General features: G+C 40.9%; 1 protein-coding gene and 1 long non-coding RNA gene across 2 annotated transcripts in view; one reads left to right on the forward strand and one right to left on the reverse strand.

The window, feature by feature from the left end:
- The window catches only part of wdr89 (WD repeat domain 89), a 195,736-nt gene that overhangs the window by 102,714 nt on the left and 72,229 nt on the right, over nucleotides 1-20,793 (reverse strand). Inside the window, exons 9-10 of the mRNA XM_072271596.1 lie at nucleotides 17,660-17,792; nucleotides 5,990-6,060 (exon numbers count right to left, since the gene is read on the reverse strand). Of these exons, the coding sequence (XP_072127697.1) occupies nucleotides 5,990-6,060; nucleotides 17,660-17,792 (204 nt within the window). The remainder of the gene's footprint in view (nucleotides 1-5,989; nucleotides 6,061-17,659; nucleotides 17,793-20,793) is intronic.
- Nucleotides 1,591-20,195, forward strand: LOC140204798 (uncharacterized). The gene is made up of 3 exons (XR_011887709.1): nucleotides 1,591-1,778; nucleotides 10,900-11,026; nucleotides 19,179-20,195. It is a non-coding gene; the product is annotated as an uncharacterized lncRNA (long non-coding RNA).

The following is a 20,793-nucleotide window of genomic DNA, read 5'->3' on the forward strand; positions in this document are numbered from 1 at the left end:
GGAAAACATTCTCATTTTTACTATGTTCTGTACCAGCAGTTATGGTTGAAATGACAATAAAAAGTGACTTGGCTTGACTAACTGTGCCCTAACAGACTATTCACTTGGATTGTGAATGATCTGTAATCAGATAACATCCACTAATCTCTTGCCAACTCTTGTTCCACCCCTCCCCTCTACCTGGCTCTCCCCTCTGTCAGCCCAGATCGAGGATCTTGAACCCCAAAAAAAAAAATTCCCTCCATAGATGCCATTCCCTCAGTGCACACATTCCAACATCTGCAATCTTTTGAGTCAACATCAGCATATTAATTAATTGAAACATAATTGTATTGAATTTGTGTTAGATAATGATATCTAACATTTTATAAGGATTCAGAATCAGAAAAAATGTAAATATAGTATTATTTAACTATTGTTATTTTTTTATAAGCAACACACATCAAAGTTGCTGGTGAACGCAGCAGGCCAGGCAACATCTCTAGGAAGAGGTACAGTTGACGTTTCAGGCCAAGACCCTTTGTCAGGACAGTTAATGTGTTGCTTGAATTTCCAGCATCTACAGAATTCCTGTTGTTTGCGTTATTTTTTATAAGATGTGATTAAGCTAGAGAGGGCACAGAAAAGATTCATAAGGACGTTGCTAGGACTGGACAGGTTGGGACTATTTTCCCTGCAATAAAGGTGGTCGACAGTAAAATCATGAAGGGCATAAATCAGATAGGTGGTAAGTCTTTATCCCCAGGGTAAGGTAAGGACTGAGAGAGGACCAGAGGAGTATTTTCATTCTGCACACAGACTATGGTACGTAAACTATCATTGGTGTGACAAAATATTTCTGAAAAATCTGTTGTTTACAGCTGTACTGGAAATTGTCACCAAATTCCAGACAGTTGACGTACAGACATCCTGTTATCTTTAAGACAGAATTTCACATTTTATCATTTTAAACATGAATGTATACCCATTATGCTTATCAGTTCATTACGTAAACACGGCCCCTGTGTTGACTGAACATGACTCATTCAGGAACTGACGACATAATATCAAGACAGACACGTAATTCCGAAACCAGAATGTAGTTTTATTGGATACATAGCCATAAGAATACTATTTAGAGACTAACAAATCTTCATCTCCAGTGTGCACATGGAAAAAAAAGCTTTGCAAAACACAGATAACCATATTTTGTCATCCTGTCTCCTTGCCAAAATAAAACAAGGCAGCAAGATATTATTTCATTTAACATTCTTTACCATTTTGCCTTAATCTTTAAAAAAAAAACCTGCATTGAAATAGCAATTTGATTCTACAGATAACTCTGCGAACTTGGAGAAATTGAAGTCCAAATTTCAGCACACATAACTAACAGAGGCACTGCAACTGTTTCATGACTCATTTCCATTTAAAAAAATGTAGAAAGAAAATAATATTGAAATTATAGTTGTTTCACGTAATGCTAGTGATTCTAAGAAGACTGTTAAAAACACACTGAAACCAAAACACCAGCAAGTTCTGTTTCTCACTTCCCATTCAAGCCTCCCTCTCAAAAACACCGATTATAACTGATAACGCTCTCAGACATTGAACATCCTGCTTCATTGCACAAGAGACTACTCTTCACATGAGCCTAGATGTTGTCAACTGGCCACTCCTACATCAAGGCCAATTAACAGCACGGAAGGTCAAGCCAGTAATCAGTTGTAGAAAGCGTATTTGGATACTACAAGTATAAAGAGGGACGAATGTTGTACCACTCTCCAGCCAACAGGGATACAGTAAGTATTTCCAAACAACTGAAACTGACCCTTCTGCATTTCTCACATTCAGGTTTAAGATAGTTGAAGTAAGATTTAATAGATTATGAACAGACTTTATAAATTAGTTGAGAGAGAACCTTAAAATTTGAGCTGGAGCTGTGGAAGTCTCTTCAAATAAGCTATAGAGCAATGGCTGGATTTTAAAAATAAGATCTGTGGCATTCTTTTTTCATTTTAGAAATCAATGTCTTAGCACAAGGCTTGATATGCTGAAAGGCATTAAATATTCATGCTGTATTCCTGGACTTCAAGGAATAAATTGATCTCAGTCAAGGCGAGAATGGGATTCCTACAAACAAATCCTTATGATGCATGATGAAGGATGGCAATGGGATGACATTAAAACAAAATCACCTTTTTTATCCATTACCAAATGCTCTTGCTTAAAAAGGTGTGCTTTCTACTTAAATAATAAAAGTCAGTTAATTCTACTCTTTCATCCTGCCATCCTGACACCAACCACTGCTATGTCACAATAACCACTTTATAATACTCTTTAGTCCAGAACAGAGAGGAATGTTACTGACACAATGGTGATGAGTGACTGACAGTGCCTAATAAACCCTATTCTATCAAGTTCAAATTTTTGGACTAAGATATAGCAATGAGGGAAAGTAACAAATACTTTGCACTTTTTAAAGTTATGTTGTTACTTTCAACAAAAAAAATATTTTACAAGTTAACCAGAATTATTCCGAGAACATAGGCAACAAAACTAAGCAATATTCATTGCTCACTTTAGCTGCTCCACGAGCTTTAAGAGTAGTTTAGTTTGCAGTCAAGTGTACATCAGGCTGAAGGTACAATCTATGATTAATAAATGAATTAATTTATGCTAATCCAGGAATTTACATGATCAAGTATTCCAGGTTAGCTGTTTTATTGAATACAATTTTAAAACCTCCTTGAGCATTGTTTATTCACTTATCATTGGACCTAGTAATCAACTACTAAGCTACAGCATTTTGCAGACTATGGAGAAATAACTGCTCTCATTTGCAAAGATCAATTTGCAACTAGTTATATTATGTTATCTTGGTCCACGTTGACAAACACATGATCCTTGTATGTTAATATTGTAATATAAGTACCATGACATTTCAATGGATAACAAATCTGAGTTCATATTTTTGCAATCATAGGAAAACAGAGCAATGCCAGAAATAAGCAGAGAGGCACATCTATTCAGATATAACAGTCTAAAACCTGATAGGAAGCTGCACTATTTAACAGAAGTCCAAATGGGCATCAGATTAAATTATTCCACAACAGTTTGTCTTATCTGCTGTAATTCCACATTCTTCATTTGTTCCCAGACTTGACCGTCAAAGTTAAATGGACAAAACAGACATTCAAGCATATAAATAGAACCTGCATAATTCAATACAACACAGTAAACATGAAGGTGATTTGTTTTAGAGCAATTAAAAGGCATTTAAATGCCAGCACAAGATCAATATCCAAATATAAACAATCCAAAAAGCTTTCAATATTGATAAAACCTCAAACCACAAGCATTTTCTGCATATCATATTTCTTGATACCTCCAAAATTATACGAACATGATTTTCAGAAATGTACCAGGCAAAAGGTATAAAACATGTATAATAGTTTTAAAAAGCAAAGAACTTAACGTTATCAATTTTTCTATCTTCCAAGGTCCAGTTGCACAATTGAACCATGAACTGCTTGACCAGTTACCTTTTTCTCCAAAAGACAAATGCTTATCGATGGGTGCAAAATATTTTCACACTTCCCCTGCAATTTAATTAACTAGGATGTGCATAAAGAAGGTTTTTCAGCAGATAAGGTGCTACAATTGAAGACCAAAAACGTGTAGTTCTGTACAGCAAATGATCCCATTCAACAACCACAAAAAATGCATTAGCATCAAGTGAACATTATCTTTACTGTCTCTGAAAACATCTGCATATTTTTCTATGTGGCTGATGTACAAGAGGAGTACAATTCACGCAGATCAGAAATGGGAGTACAGTTGTTACTAATGTATTTATTCTCAAATTAACTTCCTTCCCCTTTTGAATTATTATTGGCACCAGTTTCCAGTGGTTTCAACACATCTGCTCGAGGCAATTCTCCTTCAGTCACGTTAGCTATAGATAAGAAAGATAGAAGAACTTGTTGGTTCTACATGTCTTAATTCATTGAAGGAAGTATACCCACAAGAAAATAATACTCTTTTCAGGTTCTGTATTTTTAAAATAATTGGCAATATTTGCAGTCCTCTCCTTAAAACTATGATTGATTGATACCAACTCTGTATACTTTCCCTTAAAAAAGCTAACATAATATAAACCCTTAGCTATTCAAGATTGCCTGGGTTTTCTAATGAGGATACTGCTTTTAATTGAGAGTATTTATATTTTCATCCCATTAGGTAGCCTTGGATTGAATACCAAAGCTATCTCTAACAACCCGCATCTCCCTGTGATGAGCTGGCAGGGAACTGGTTATCGTAAGTCACAAATACGAGAAAATCTGCAGATGCTGGAAATCCAAAACAATGCACACAAAATGCTGGAGGAACTCAGCAGGCCAGGCAGCATCTATGGAACAGAGTAAAAGTTGACATTTAGGGCCAAGACAGGTCCCTGATGAAGGGACACACATCAAAGTTGCTGGTGAATGCAACAGGCCAGGCAGCATCTCTAGGAAGAGGTACAGTCGACGTTTCAGGCCGAGACCCTTCGTCAGGACTAACTGAAATAAGAGCTAGTAAGAGATTTGAAAGTGGGAGGGGGAGGGGGAGATCCAAAATGATAGGAGAAGACAGGAGGGGGAGGGATGGAGCCAAGAGCTGGACAGTTGATTGGCAAAAGGGATATGAGAGGATCATGGGACAGGAGGTCCAAGGAGAAAGAAAAGGAGGAGGGGAGGAAAACCCAGGGGATGGGCAAGGGGTATTCTGAGAGGGACAGAGAGAGAAAAAGAATGTGTGTATACAAATAAATAACGGATGGGGTACGAGGGGGAGGTGGGGCATTAGCGGAAGTTAGAGAAGTCGATGTTCATGCCATCAGGTTGGAGGCTACCAAGACGAAATATAAGGTGTTATTCTTCCAACCTGAGTGTGGCTTCATCTTTACAGCAGAGGAGGCCCTGGATAGACATATCAGAATGGGAATGGGACGTGGAATTAAAATATGTGGCCACTCTCACTATACCCCTTACCCATCCTCTGGGCTCCCCCCCCCCTCTTTTTTCTCCCTAGGCCTCCTGTCCCATGATCCTCTCATATCCCTTTTGCCAATCAACTGTCCAGTTCTTGGCTCCCCCTCCTGTCTTCTCCTATCATTTTGGATCTCCCCCTCCCCCTCCCACTTTCAAATCTCTTACTAGCTCTTCTTTCAGTTAGTCCTGACGAAGGGACTCGGCCTGAAACGTCGACTGTACCTCTTCCTAGAGATGCTGCCTGGCTTGCTGCATTCACCAGCAACTTTGATGTGTGTTGCTTGAATTTCCAGCATCTGCAGAATTCCTCGTGTTTGCCCTGATGAAGGGTCTCGGCCTGAAACGTCGGCTGTTTACTCTTTTCCATAGATGCTGCCTGGCCTGCTGAGTTCCTCCAGCATTTTGTGTGTGCTGCTTTGGTTATCGTTAAGTTACTGCTTTGTGTAGGCAAATAGCAAAATAAAATCAGAGGGCAGTTGATGGGTATGTGGGAGAGAGGTTGTGGCAGGGGCAAGGAAAATAAGGAGAGGGAGCACTAACTGATGGGAACTAGCATTAGCCGAATGGGCTGAATAGCTTCTTTCTATGTCTTTAGAAGTAAGTAAGTAGTATTCTCAGTAATCTGGCCCCATGCAATTCATTCCCTTTAACCCACACATTGGATTAGAATTCTACAAAAAAAAGATAAGTAATTTTTTTCCCGTCTATTAGATCAGATTTTATACAACCTACCACTGCAATATGAAGAATGGAAGATTCTTTGAGATGGGAATCACTTAAACAATCATCCTACCCCGAACAGGAAATAAAACTAAAGCTGTGCTGATTTAGTGCTTGTGCACAGGATGTTATTAGAAAGGATTACGATCAACACAAAACACATAGTTATGGTTAGGCAGCATATAAGGAAACATACACATTTTAGACGTAGTACTGTTTATTCAATAAGATTAACATGACCAGACTGGGAAACGGACCTGAATTTGCTTCTAGTGCATCAGAACTCTGTTTTGCTGGATGATCTGAATTTTCCGGCTGTAATTCTTTTCTGGAAGAAACAACAGATATGCAAAATCAAACCAACAGTAATTGCATTGTAATTTTACTTGCTATGCCTAAATGTCACTAATTTTCTCTGTCGCAATATATTATTGGGAACAATATTATTATTTTAATGTGCATGAAGTCATGAGTGTAAACAATGAACTCCAAAATGCGAATTGTAATTCTTGGGGAATGGTTTTATTTATTTAATAATAACTTTTATATCATGGTCATACAAACATGGCCTGATAGAGAATTTTCATGTGATCAGGGTGCTGGAAACAATGCTTTCTCATTTTCTGTTTACACACTTTAAATTTACGCAAAGAGACCTGTGGTCAATCCAAGTCAGTGAAAGTTCAAAGTTAATTTTATTTTTAAGGTACATATATGTCACCATTTACAAGCCTGAGATTCATTTTCTCGTGGATGAACTCAACAAATCTATAGAATAGTAACCATAACATAGATTTGGTTTACATGACACAATTATTAAAACTATACAGGCACTATACGACAATCCTACTGCCAGGATTAAAATCAATCCATATTTATCTAATAGTTTTACCCTGGAAAGGGGCACGAGACAGGGTTGTGCATGGCCACCAATACTCCTTGCATTATATCTGGAACCATTAGCTCAATACATCAGACAAAATTAAGATATCAGGGGAATTACTATTAAAGGGACAGAGCATAAATTGGCCTGTTACGCGGATGACATTTTGATCTATCTAGGGCAACCAACATACTCTTTACCTAAATTGATGCATCCTTTGAACAATATGGCCAATTATCAGGATTCAAGATCAACATAGATAAAACCCAACTACTTTAATATAACTATAGCTCACCAAGAGAAATTGAAAGTAGATATCCTTGGGCATGGCAAACAGAGTCCGTCAAATATTTGGGCATCATTATGCCAAAAGATTTGGCAAAATTATCAGAATGCAATTATCAGCCTATATATATATATAAAAATTAACGAAGATATAACAAGATGGAATCTAGTTCCTTTTCTTAGTCTCAGTTCAAGGATTGAATCCATTAAAATGAATATACTGCCCAGACTACTATATCTCTTTCAGACCCTACCAATAGAGATTAACCAAAATCAATTCAATGAATGAAACGAGATGCTAATTGCAAAGTTTTGAGACGAACCCTCGGCCTTTTACCTTGTCATATATATCTTGATAGCATCTTGACCAGCGAGCAATCGCAGTTTGGGATTGGTTAGCAACAGTAAGTAAAAGGAAGGCAGGGGCAAGCGCAGCGACCATCATCACGATAGCCAAGGTTGTGCATAGGGAGTTCAGGGAGTTGCTAAGTTAAAGGGCAGAACCTCCAGGGTTGTGGTCTCAGGGTGCTACCCATGCAATGTGGTAGTGAGGCCAGAACTAGGAAGATTATACAGTTTAACACTTGGCTAAGGAGTTGGTGTAGGAGGGAGTGCAGAAGATTTTGGAATCACTGGTCTTCCTTCCAGGGAAGGTGGGATGTGTACAGAAGGAATGGTTTGCACCTGAACTGAAGGAGGATTAATATCCTAGTGAGAAAGTTTGTTAATGCTGCACGGTGGGGTTCAAACTAGAGTTTTAGAAGGATGGGAAGCAGAGTGCCAGGACAGTTAGTGGAGAGGTTAGTGAGACCTCAGACAGAGTTAGGAATCAAAAGGTTGAGCATGGTGCGATTAGTGTCCTGAGCTGTATATCTTTCAATGCAGGAAGTATTCGTAGGAAAAGCGGATAATAGTGCTGAAGATGAGGTTGCTGGTTTGCAAACGGAGGCAATGTGTAGTGAGGAGAGGCTTGACAGGGCAAAAATGATGATTTGCAGTGTAGAAGGTGCACAAAATTGAAAAGGGTGAATACAGGACTGAAAGTGTTATATCTGAATGCTTCAGCTTACAGAATAAGGTAGATGAACTTGCAGCACAGTTGCAGATTGGCAGGTATGTTGTTGTAGGCATCACTGAAAGACGATTATAGCAGGGAACTTAATGTCTAAAGATACATATTTGTATCGAAAGGACAGGCAGGAAGGCAGAGGAGGCAGCGTTGCTCTGTTGGTAAAGAATGAAGTCAAATTATCAGAAAGAGGTGACAGGGTCAGAAGGTATTGAACCACTGTGGATAGGACTGAGGAACTGCAAGGATAGAAACACCCTGTTGGAAGTTGTATATAAACTCTCAAACAGTAGACAGAATGTGGCCAACAAATTACAACGGGAGATAGACAATGCATCCCAAAAGGGCAATGTTACAATGGTCATGGGGTATTTCAATACGCAGGTAGACTGGGAAAATCAGGTTAGAGCTGAATCCCAGGAGCAAGAATTTCTGAATGCCTTCAAGATGGCTTTTTTGAGCAGCTCATGGTTGAGCCAACTAGGGGATCAGCTATTCTAGATTGAGTCTTATGCAATGAACTGGAATTGATTAGAGAGCTTAGGGGATCCATATGATCAAACTCACCCCTAAAATTTGAGTAGGAGAAGCTAAAGTCAGTTGTATCACTATTACAGTGGAGTAAAAGGAACTACAGAAGCTTGAGAGGGGAGTTGGTTAGAATTGATTGGAAAAGAACATTGGCAGGGATGATGGCATAGCAGCTATGGCTGGAATTTCTGGAAGCAATTTGGAAGGCACACGATATATACATCCCAAAGAAGAAGTAGTTTCCTAAAGGAAAAATGACAAGAGAAGACGGCTAACAAGAGAAGTCAAAGCCAACATAAAAGTCAAAGAAAGGGCATATAATAGACCAAAAATTAGTGGGAAGTTAGAGGATTGTGAAGTTTTTAAAAACCAACAGAAGGCAACTAAAAAAGTAATTATGAAGATAAAGATGGAATATGAATGTAAGCTAGCATTTAATATTAAAGAGGATACCAGAAGTTTCCTTAGATGTATAACTTGTAAAAGAGAGGCAAGAGTGGATATTGGACTGCTGGAAAATGATGGTGGAAAGGTAGTAAGGGGGTCAATGAAATGGCAGATGAACTGAACAAGTATTTTGCATCAGTCTTCACTGTGGAAGACACTAGCAGTATGGTGGAAGTTCCAGGTGTCAGGAGTCATGAAGTGTGTGAAGATGCCATAATTAGAGAGCAGGATCTTGGGAAACTGAAAGGTCTGAAGGTAGATAAGTCACCTGTACCAGATGGTGTACATCCCAAAGTTCTGAAAGAGGTGGCTGAAGAGATTGTGGAGGCATTAGATCTTTCAAGAATCACTAGATTCTGGAATGGTTCCAGAAGACTTGAAAATTGCAAATGTCATTCCACTCTTTAAGAGGGGAGAGAGGCAGAAGAAAGGAACCTATAGGCCAGTTAGTCTGACCTCAGTGGTTGGGAAGATGTTAGAGTAGATTATCAAGTATGTGGTCTCACAGTACTTGGAGGCACATGATAAAATAGACTGTAGTCAGCATGGTTTCCTCAAGGGAAAATCTTGCCTGACAAATCTGTTGGAATCCTTTGAAGAAATAGCAAGCAGGATAGACAATTGGTTGATGAGTGTACTTGTATTTTCAGAAGGGCTTTGACAAGGTTGCACACATGAGCTATGAGCCCATGGTGTTACAGGAAGGATTCTAGCATGGATAAAGCAGTGGCTGACTGGCAGGTGGCAAAGAGCGGGAATAAGGGAAGCCTTTTCTGGCTGGCTGCCAGTGACTAGTGGTGTTCCACAGCGGTCTGTTTTGGGACCAGTTCTTTTTACATTATATATCAATGGTTTGGATGATGGAATTGATGGTTCTCTTGCAAATGTTGCAGACATTATGAAGATAGGTGGAGGAGCAGGTAGTTTTGAGGAAGTAGAGAGACTACAGAAGGAGTTAGACAGATTTGGAGAATGGGCAAAGAAATGGCAGACAGAATACAGTGTCAGGAAGTGTATGGTCATGGACTTTGTTAGAAGAAGTGGAAGGGTTTACAATTTCTAAATGGAGAGAAAATACAAAAAAACGAAGGTGCAAAGGAACTTGAGAGTCCTTGTGCAGGATTCCCTAAAGGTTAATTTTCAGGTTGAGTTGTGGTGAGGAAGGCAAATGCAATGTTAGAATTCATTTCAAGAGGGCTAGAATATCAAAAACAAGGATGTATTACGGGAGTATTATGAGTACTTGGGCACCTTATCATAGGAAAGAATGTGCTGAAACTGGAGAGGATTCAAAGGAGCTTCACGAAAATGATTCCAGGATTGAATAGCTTGTCATGAAGAGTATTTAATGGCTCTGGGGTTATATTCACTGGAATTCGGAAGATTGAGTGGTGACCTCATTGAAACCTATGATTGGTGCAAGGCCCTGATAAGAGTGAATGTGGAGATGATGTTTCCTGTGGTGGGGAGTCTAAGACCAGAGGACACAGCCTCAGAATAGAGGGGCATCCTTCTGAAATGGAGATGAAGAATTTCTTTACCCAGAGAGTAGTGAATCTGTGGAATTCTTTGCCACAGGCAGCTGTGGAGGCCAAGTCTTTATGTACATCTAAGGCAGAGGTTGATGTATTCTTGATTGGTCAGGGCATGAAGGGATACAGAGGGAGACAGGGAGAAGGCAGAAGATTGGGGCTGAGAGGAGAATTGGATCAGCCATGATGAAATGGCGGAGCAGACTTACACGATGGGCTCAAGACAGGTCCTCTGAAATAGTAGCACCTAGGAATTTAAAGTTGCTAACCCCCTCCACCTGTGATCCTCCATTGAGGACTGGCTCATGGACCTCTGGTTTTCCCCTCCAGAAGTCTATAATCAGTTCTTTGGCCTTGCTGACATTGAGTGACAGGTTGTTGTTATGACTCCACTCAGACAGTTTTCAATCTCCCTCCTAGATGCTGATTTATCACCACGGTTGATTCGGCCAACGACAGTGGTGTCAACAGCAAACTTGAACAGGGCACTGGAGCTGTGCTTAGCCACACAGTCTTAAGTATTGATGTTCTTCCTTGAAAGCTGTAGGTAAGTCACAAACTCGCAGACAGCTTTTAGTGTGTAATGGGTTAGTTTTTATGGAAACACCTGGTGATTTGGATTTACTAAAATGTTTCTGTACAGTAACCATTCTATGATTCTGACAGGTTGTTCCCAATGATGAGTCAGAGTGAGAGCCTTAGTTATCACCAACCTATACAAGTAACTTTGATGTAAGAAATGATTTTGATGACAATAGAAAGGTCAATACAAAATTACAGTAAGAAGAGTGAATAAAAGAGAAATAAAAATGTTAACTGAGTGGGAAAAGCAGGGCAGAGTAAGCATGGATAAAATATGATACTCATTTTGGTACAATTTTTAAGGGTTTTCAAAGGGATCCAAGAATACTTCCACACAACTTATTGCTCACTAGAGCTCGACCATCTATTAGAGACGAAAATGATGCATTTGCCTTTAAGGCTGATTTATACTTGTGTGTACTAGCTTACGCCGTAGCCTACTCCATTGTGAGCATTTATATTGTGCATTGGTGTGTCTGCGTCTCTCTGCAATTCACCGCCAAAACGCTAGTTGACGGTGGGGTTTCTATGCCACTGTGTTGAGTTTCTTCGTGTTAAAACTCAACATGAAGAAACTCAAACAATGGCGACTGAAACTGAAGGAGGGTGAATTTTCTGTATGTACAGTGTAATATCACTTAACAGAATCAAGAATTTTGAGTCAAAATCGATTTGTTGAAAAAAAATTGGCACGTCATGCATGCGCACACACCTGCCTGCACAAGGCTTCATGGTCATGGTAGTCTTTCTTGGGGTAAACAAGTTTAAAGTGAGCGTCTTTTTTCGTAAAAGCGAAAATCCTCTTTCGGTTAATGAAAACAGGTAGTAATGTAGGTCTTTCGTAAAAGCGAAATGTGTCCTCCATAATTTCGGAGGTCTGTAAATCTTTATGGAAAGCATTGCAGCCAGATTTCCTTCCCTGCCCTTCAGTCATCCAATGTTAAGCTACTGCAGTGTAGGAGGAAGTGCAATACTACCAAGCGGACCAATCACAGTTGATTCGGTCTGCGTTGCAGCAACGCGTAGTTACATTTTGGGAGAGGTGCGTGTTAGGCTACGGCATAGGGTTTGCGTAGAGAACAGCGTAGGGTTCATGGCTACGCTGTACCTACGGCGTACATTTGACGCACAAGTATAAATCAGCCTTTACTCTCACACTCTAGCCACTTTATAATAAAGAAGTTCTACTATACTTATTTGGACTTTTAAGAAATCATCCCTGATGATGTAGAGAGAGGGTGATGGGTTTATTAGACTAACATAGTGATGAACAGGTTATCCTTTTTAAGGAGAACCAGTAGATCTGGGTACATCACATCTACAGTTCAGAATAATGAAGACCTCATCAAACTACCTAAGATTATAAAGGGCTTGGTAGGGTAGAAGAAAGTTACTATCTCTGACAAGTCAGAATAAAGGTTTAGCTACTTGAAACCGAGACAAAAAGACAAATTCATTCAGAGGCTATGAATCTTTGTAATTCTTCATCCTAAAGAGAGATAAAGGAGATGAAGTGGTTTTTGAAAATCAATCTTGCTAGTATAAAAGTTGTGTATTTTATTACGGATGGTAAATCATACTGTATGTTATAAACTTGAGAAAGGCTGCAGAAGCTGGAAATCCAAAGCAACACACAAACTGCTGGAGGAACTCAGCAGATCAGGCAGCAGCCATGGAAATGAAGAAACAGTAGGTATTTCAGGTCGAGACCTTTCATCAGGACTGGAAAGGAACGGGGAAGATGCCAGAATAAAAAGGTGGGGGAAGGGGAAGGAGGCTAGGTGAGAGGTGATAGGTGAAGCCAGGTAGATGGGAAAGGTAAGGGGCTGGAGAAGAAGGAATCTGATAGGAGAGGAGAGTGGACCATAGGAGAAGGGGAAGGAGGAAGAGATCCAGGGGATAGTGATAGGCAGGTGAGAAGAGGTAAAAGATCGGAGTGAAGTGGGGGAGGGGTGGAAGTTTCTTTCACGCAAAGGAAAAATCGATCATCATGCCATCAGTTTGGAGACTACCTAGACAGAATATAAGGTGTTGCTCCTGCATCTTTAGTGTGGCCTCATCTTGGCACAAGAGTAGGCCATAGACCAACATATTGTATCAGGAATCAGAATTGAAATGACTGGCCACTAGGAAGTTCCACTTGGATGGAGCGGTTGTGCTCGACAAAGTGATCCCCACAATTTCTGATGGGTCTCACCAATGTAGTGGAGACTGCATCGGGAGCACCGGACGCAACAGACAACCCCAGCCAAATCGCAGGTGAAGTGTTGGCTCACCTGGAAGGACTGTTTGGTGCCCTGAATGGAAGAGGCGTTTGGGTAAGTGTAGCACTTGGGCCGCTTCCAGGGATAAGTGCCAGGAGGGAGATTAGTGGGGTGGGACGAATGGACAAGGCAATGGTGGAGGGAACGATCTAGGTGGAAAGTGGAGGCAGGGGGTGGATAAAAATATGTTTAGTGGTGGGATCCCCTTTTGAAGATCAAGGAAGTTGCAGAGGCTCATGGGTTGGTTGGTAGGGACCAGAGGAACTCTATCACTGTTAAGGTAGTGGGAAGATGGGGTGGGCATGAATGTTTGAGAAATGGAGTAGATAAAGTGAGGACAGCATCAATAGTGGAGGGAGGGAAACCCCATTCTTTGAAAGTGGAGGACATCTCATATATCCTGGAAAGGAAAGCCTCATTCTGGGAACATATGTTGTGGAGGCCAAGGAATCAGAACAGGAAATAGCATTTTTACAAGAGATATGGTGGGAAGAGGTATAGTCAAGATAACCATGGGAAACAGTAGACTTAGACAGTTTGTCTCCAGATATGGAGATAGAGAGATCAAGAAGGGGAAGGGAGTGTCAGAGATGCACCAAGTGAATTTAAGGACAGGGTGGAAGTTAGAGACGAAGTTGATGAAATTGACAAGCTCAGCATGGGTGCATGAAGCAGCATCAATTCAGTCATCAATGTAGTGGTGGAAGAGTTGGGGAGTGTTGCCGGGGCATGCTTTGAACATGAACTGTACTACATAGCCAACAAAAAGGCAGGCATAGCTGAGGCCCATACGGGTGCCCATGGCTACTCCTCGAGTTTGGAGAAAGCGGGAGGAGCCGAAGGAAAAGTTGTTGTGGGTGACGACCAGTTCTGTAAGGCAAGGGAGGGGGCTGGTGGAGGGAAATTGCTTGGTTCTTTTGTCAAGAAAGAAGTGGAAAGCTTTGAGGCCTTCTTGATGGGGGACAGAAGTCTACAGGGACTGAACATGCATGCTGAAAATAAGGCAGTCTGGGCCAGGGAATTGAAAGTTACTGAGGAGATCGAGGGCATGAGAGGTTGCAGATGTAGGTGCGAAGGAAGATAGAACGGAGTCGAAGTATGAAGACACGGGTTCAGTGGGGCAGAGACAAGAGGCCTCTCTGAATAGTCCAGTTTGTTGATCTTGGGTAGGAGTAGAAGCAAGCAGTGTGGGGTAAGGGAACTATAAGTTTAATGATAGTGGATGGGAGTTCTCCAGAGTCAAAGAAACTTAGAAAACCCACAGCACTATACAGGGCCTTTGGCCCACAAAGCTGTGTCGAACATGTCCTTATTTTAGAAATTACCTCGGGTTACACATAGCCCTCTATTTTTCTAAGCTCCATGTACCTATCCGGGAGTCTCTTAGAAGACCCTATCGTATCCGCCTCCGCCACTGTTGCCCACAGCCCATTCCATGCATTCACCACTCCCTGCGTAAAAAACTTACCCCTGACATCTCCTCTGTACCTACTTCCAAGCACCTTAAAACTGCCCTCTCGTGTTAGCCGTTTCAGCCCTGGGAAAAAGCCTCTGACTATCCACATGATCAGTACCTCTCATCATCTTATACACCTCTATCAGGTCACCTCTCATCATCTTATACACCTCTATCAGGTCACCTCTCATCTTCCGTCACTCCAAGGAGAAAAGGCCAAGTTCACTCAACCTATTCTCATAAGGCATGCTCCCCAATCCAGGCAACATCCTTGTAAATTTCCTCTGCATTCTTTCTATAGTTTCCACATCCTTCCTGTAGTGAGGTAACCAGAACTGAACAGAGTACTCCAACTGGGGTCCGACCAGGGTCCTACATAGTTGTAGCATTACCTCTCGGCTCTTAAACGCATTCCCACGATTGATGAAGGCCAATACACCATATGCCTTCTCAACCACAGAGTCAACCTGCGCAGCAGCTTTGAGTGTACTATGGACTCGGACCCCAAGTTCCCTCAAATCCTCCACACTACCAAAAGTCTTACCATTAGTACTATATTCTGCCATTATATTTGACCTACCAAAATGAACCACCTCACACTTAACTGGGTTGAACTCCACCTGCCACTTCTCAGCCCAGTTTTGCATCCTATCAATGTCCCGCTGTAACCTCTGACAGCCCTCCCACACTATCCACAACACCTCCAACTTTTGTGTAATCAGCAAATTACCAAACCACCCCTCCACTTCCTCAACCAGGTCATTTATAAAAATCACGTAGAGAAGGGGTCCCAGAACAGCCCTGAGGCACACCACCGGTCATCGACCTCCATGCAGAATATGACCTGTCTACAACCACTCTTTGCCTTCTGTGGGCAAGCCATTCTGGATCCACAAAGCAATGTCCCCTTGGATCCCATGCCTCCTTACTTTCTCAATAAGCCTTGCATGGGGTACCTTATCAAATGCCTTGCTGAAATCCATATACACTACATCTACTGCTCTACTTTCATCAATGTGTTTAGTCACATCTTCAAAAAATTATTCAATCAGGCTTATAAGGCACGACCTGCCTTTGACAAAGCCATGCTGACTATTCCTAATCATATTATGCCTCTCCAAATGTTCATAAATCCTGCCTCTCAGGATCTTCCCCATCAACTTACCAACCACTGAAGTAAGACTCATTGGCCTATAATTTCCTGGGCTATGTCTACTCCCTTTCTTGAATAAGGGAACAATATCTGCAGCCCTCCAATCCTCTGGAACCTCTCCCGTCCCCATTGATAATGCAAAGATCATTGCCAGAGGCTCAGCAATATCCTCCCTTGCCTCCCATAGTAATCTGGGGTACATTTCATCCGGTCCCGAAAACTTATCCAACTTGATGCTTTCCAAAGCTCCGCCACATCCTTATTCTTTATGTCTATAAGCTCAGGCTTTTCAATCTTCTGTAATTCATCTCTACAACTGCCAAGATTCTTTTCCGTAGTGAATACTGAAGCAAAGTATTCATTAAGTATCTCCGCTAACGCCTCCGGTTCCATACACACTTTTCCACTGCCATGCTTGATTGGTCCTATTCTCTCATGTCTTATCCTCTTGCTCTTCACATACTTGTAGAATGCCTTGGGGCTTTCCTTAACCCTGCTTGCCAAGGCCTTCTCATGGCCCCTTCTGGCTTTCCTAATTTCATTCTTAAGCTCCTTCTTGCTAGCCTTAGAATCTTCTAGATCTCTATCATTACCTAGTTTTTTGAACCTTTCATAAACTTTTTGTTTCTTCTTGACTCGATTTTGAACAGCCTTTGTACACCACGGTTCCTGTACCCTACCATCCTTTCCCTGTCTCATTGGAACGTACCTATGCAGAATGCCACACAAATATCCCCTGAACATTTGCCACATTTCTGCTGTACATTTCCCTGAGAACATGTTCCCAATTTATGCTTCTGAGTTCCTGCCTGATAGCTTCATATTTCCCCTAACTGCAATTAAACGCTTTCCTGACTTGTCTGTTCCTATTCCTCTCCAATGCTATGGTAAAGGAGATAGAATTGTGATCACTATCTCTGAAATGCTCTCCCACTGAGAGACCTGACACCTGACCAGGTTCATTTCCCAATGCCAAGCTTCTCCTCTTGTTGGCTTATCTACATATTGTGTCAGGAAACCTTCCTGAACACACCTAGCAAACTCTACCCCATCTAAACCCCTTGCTCTAGGGAGATGCCAATCAATATTTGGGAAATTAAAATCTCCCACCATGACAGCCCTGTTATTATTACACCTTTCCAGAATCTGTCGCCCTATCTGCTCCTTGATGTCCATTACTATTGGGTGGCCTATTTAAAAACACCCACAGAGATGCAGTAGACAATCCCTCCATGACGTCCTCCTTTTCTGCAGCCATGACACTATCTCTGATCAGCAATGCCTCGCCCCCACCTCTTTTGCCTTCCTCCCTGTCCTTTCTGAAACACCTAAAGCCTGGCACTCTGAGTAACCATTCCTGCCCCTGAGCCATCCAAGTCTCTATAATGGTCACAACATCATAGTTCCAAGTACTGATCCACGCTCTAAGCTCATCCGCTTTGTTCATGATGCTTCTTGCATTAAAATAGACACATCTCAAACCATCAGTCTGAGTGCGTTCCTTCTCTGTCACCTGCCTATCCTCCCTCTTGCACTGTCTCCAAGCTTTCTCTATTTGTGAGCCAACAGTCCTTTCTTCCATCTCTTGCTGGCGATGGTGCTGGAGGCAGTTGGAGACCGATGGTCCAGAGAGGGGTCCTCTTCAATGGGTAAATATGAGGAAGTGTCTCAGAATTGCTTTCTCATACTGAAAGCTGCAGCAGTACAAGTTTATGGTTTGCTAACCTCTCAAAGTATACTTGTCTCCGTCTTCGGAGTTCCTCCACTGTGGGAGTTTCAGTTACAATAGTTCTTGAAGTATCTGTAGTTTCATTTTGGGATGTGGCCACTTCTGAGTTTTCTGCTCCTTGTACAAATCCTAAAATAAAATGAATATTATATTGTTAAAACATATCCAGCATGTTTACAATTATATTCATCAATCAATAAAGTGGATTTCCCCCCTCCCCCTCTATTTCCTTCTACTGTTTTTATTTTGTATGTTTTCATCTTCCTTTGTAAAATTCCCACCTGCAGAGTGTGTCAATTATATGTGCTGATAGATGTGATGAGCAGATCTAAACAGTCTTTCCTTGCGCTGCATCGAACAAGGAAGGCAAAATTCAAGGGAAACTATGCTGGAAAATTTGTTGAAGAGCTGCTGCAATCCAAATTGCTAGCATTACAGTCCACAGCTAATGACTCATACTCATGCACCTGCTGAGCAGCACGTATTGCAGTGGTTGCATGGGACTGCTACTTTATTGCAGATTGTCCTTGACATGATGTGTCATAATGCATATTCTTCCTTCCTGAAAACATTGACTGAACTGAATTATCATGTAGCAAGTGGCAAACATGATCAAACCAGCACTGTCAATTGCAGTTCTGTATCCAAAATGTGAACTTCTACAAAGGGTGACCAGGTTTGCAACCTGACTGCTCTTTCACTTTCCCATTCGGAGGACCATAACATCAGCCCCAGCTCAGATCACAGGTAAGTAAATGAGGAACTGAAACTAGTTTCTTCTTGGTCTGTGAAGTAGCACAAAGTACAATCAGGAAATTCCAAAATATACTCTAATAATTTACTGAAATTTACAAGTGTGAAGTAAATACCATAGAATCCATACTGAACAATCTCCATGAAGGGTTAATCCCCCAAAAAATGCAGGTACTTTCAAAATCACACAAAGTACTGGAGGAACTCAGCAAGTTGGGCAGCATTGAGGGGAATACAGTCGATGGGTAGGGCTGAGACCCTTCATCAAGACAGGTTAAGTGACTTTGTTTCATATTTCTGCAGACATTCTATCACTTCGTAGACACAGGAGTCTGCATATGACAGAATCTAGAGTATTAAAATAAACTGTGTGAATTCAGGATATTGCTTGACTTGCTGAGTTCGTCGAGTAGTGCAGCTAGTTACTTTGTCATGACAACAGAGCAGACAATCTTGATGTATTCCAGTAATTATAGAAAAACAATTGTGCGTGATGAAATTGTGGACGATTCAAATACATCCCCTTTTTAAAACCAGAGATTGAAAAGTAGTTGAATACCCACAATAACGTGGAAAAAGACCAGGTAGTCTATTTGTAATGTAACCTAGGATCACTATCCTCTCCCTCTGTGGACTGCTGCTCACATTGTCACACAAACAAGATCATTAAATACTGTTACTTATCAGTCCAATTAAAATTAGTTCATTCAATCTATTCCTGAATTATAAACCTCAGTCACACTTTACACCTTTTGTTTACAGGAACTGAAATAGGCGATGCCACTGAAGGACAAAAACAGTTTGAGAATAATCATGTCTCGGCCTGAAACATCGACTGTTTACTCTCTTCCATAGATGCTGCCTGGCCTACTGAGAAGCTCCAGTATTTTGTGTGTGTTACCGAGAATAATCGTACTGTGCTTGTCAAGTTTCATCGAATAATAAACAGAATTCCGAGTGTAAATTCATAACCAGCATATCCACAATGGCAAACTCTGCTTAAGAAAAAAATCTTAATTCTGGGATGTAGAAAGCGGTGGTAGAATTAAATCGTAAACTCATCCAGAATAAAAAAAATTGCACTGAAGCTCCACATCTTTTTAAAACCCATAAGATGCTTTGTTGCTCATTCTTTTGGCCAGAGACCTTGCTTGACACATCACAGCAAAGCTGAGTAATGAGCAAACAAATAATTTACAAGACTAATACCACATGGACAGGAGAACACTACTCTAGCCTGAGCTTTCCTTTGTGACTTTCTTTGCTGCAGTAAATGGGCTGTGGTGACACAGTAATTTGATTGGTTAGGTAAATCCATTTGAAAGATGAATTGGAAAGCAAAGTAGTTCCTGTAGGTTTGCAACTCGAGTAAGTATATTGAGATCTGAAGCTCTAGCATTTGTGCATAGGCACAAAAGACGGTAATGAACTATGCAAATTATGGACGTACATTACAATTTTCACTGTTGGATATTGTAACTAGCCTTAATATATGAAAATAAAAAATGGAGGTAAATTTGTTTTTTTTAGGCTATCATTACTGAGGTTCTCAAGTGGAAAAGTAAATGTATCCATCAAGTTAAAGCCTGAGTTTGTATCAAATTTGTTCATGTCAGGAAGTGAAAGAAGGCACTCGTGGTGAAAAAAACCAGGTGACACAGGCCAATGCAAAACAGACGACATTTGAGGGACATCAATTACTGTCACTGTAAAACAGAAAATGTGAAGGAATTGCTTCTGAGCACTCATTAAAGGATACAGGAAGAACTTTTTTTGTTGTACAACATTTAGAAAAATGTTGATTCCTTCTAAGGTGGTGGGGGAAGGGCATTATATGCCATCAAAAAAGGAACAAACATGTCAGTTTCTGTCATTTTGAAACAACTTTCTGCTTCTTTTTGTGTTTAATGTGGTGAAACTCAGAGGGTTGCGAGAGTGTGGAATGAGCTTCCAGTGGAAGTGGTAGATGTGGGTTTGATTTCAACATTTACAAGACCGTTGGATAAGCATATCTACGGGAGGGGTATGGAGGGCTTTGGTCCAAGTGCAAGTCAATGGGACTAGACAGAATAATAGTTCAGCACAGACTAGATGGGCCAGGGGCCCTTTTTCTGAGCTGTAGTGCTCTATGAGTCTACATTGCAACTACTTGGTAATATATTTGGTTTTCCCAATGAGTTCAGCATATCTTCAGTTTAATAATGAAAATTCAACATAATTTTTGGTGCCCATGTATTTTATCTCCAGCTTTAAAAAAAAATGCCATAATCTTTGTATAAATGGCTTTACCAACTTTACTTAAGATACATTCTGCAGATCAAGTACACATTCAAATACTGCCCTCGTTCTTCTTACCATGTCAGTTAGACACTTCTGT

The sequence above is a fragment of the Mobula birostris genome, chromosome 1 (assembly GCF_030028105.1).
Source record: "Mobula birostris isolate sMobBir1 chromosome 1, sMobBir1.hap1, whole genome shotgun sequence".
NCBI lineage: Eukaryota > Metazoa > Chordata > Chondrichthyes > Myliobatiformes > Myliobatidae > Mobula > Mobula birostris.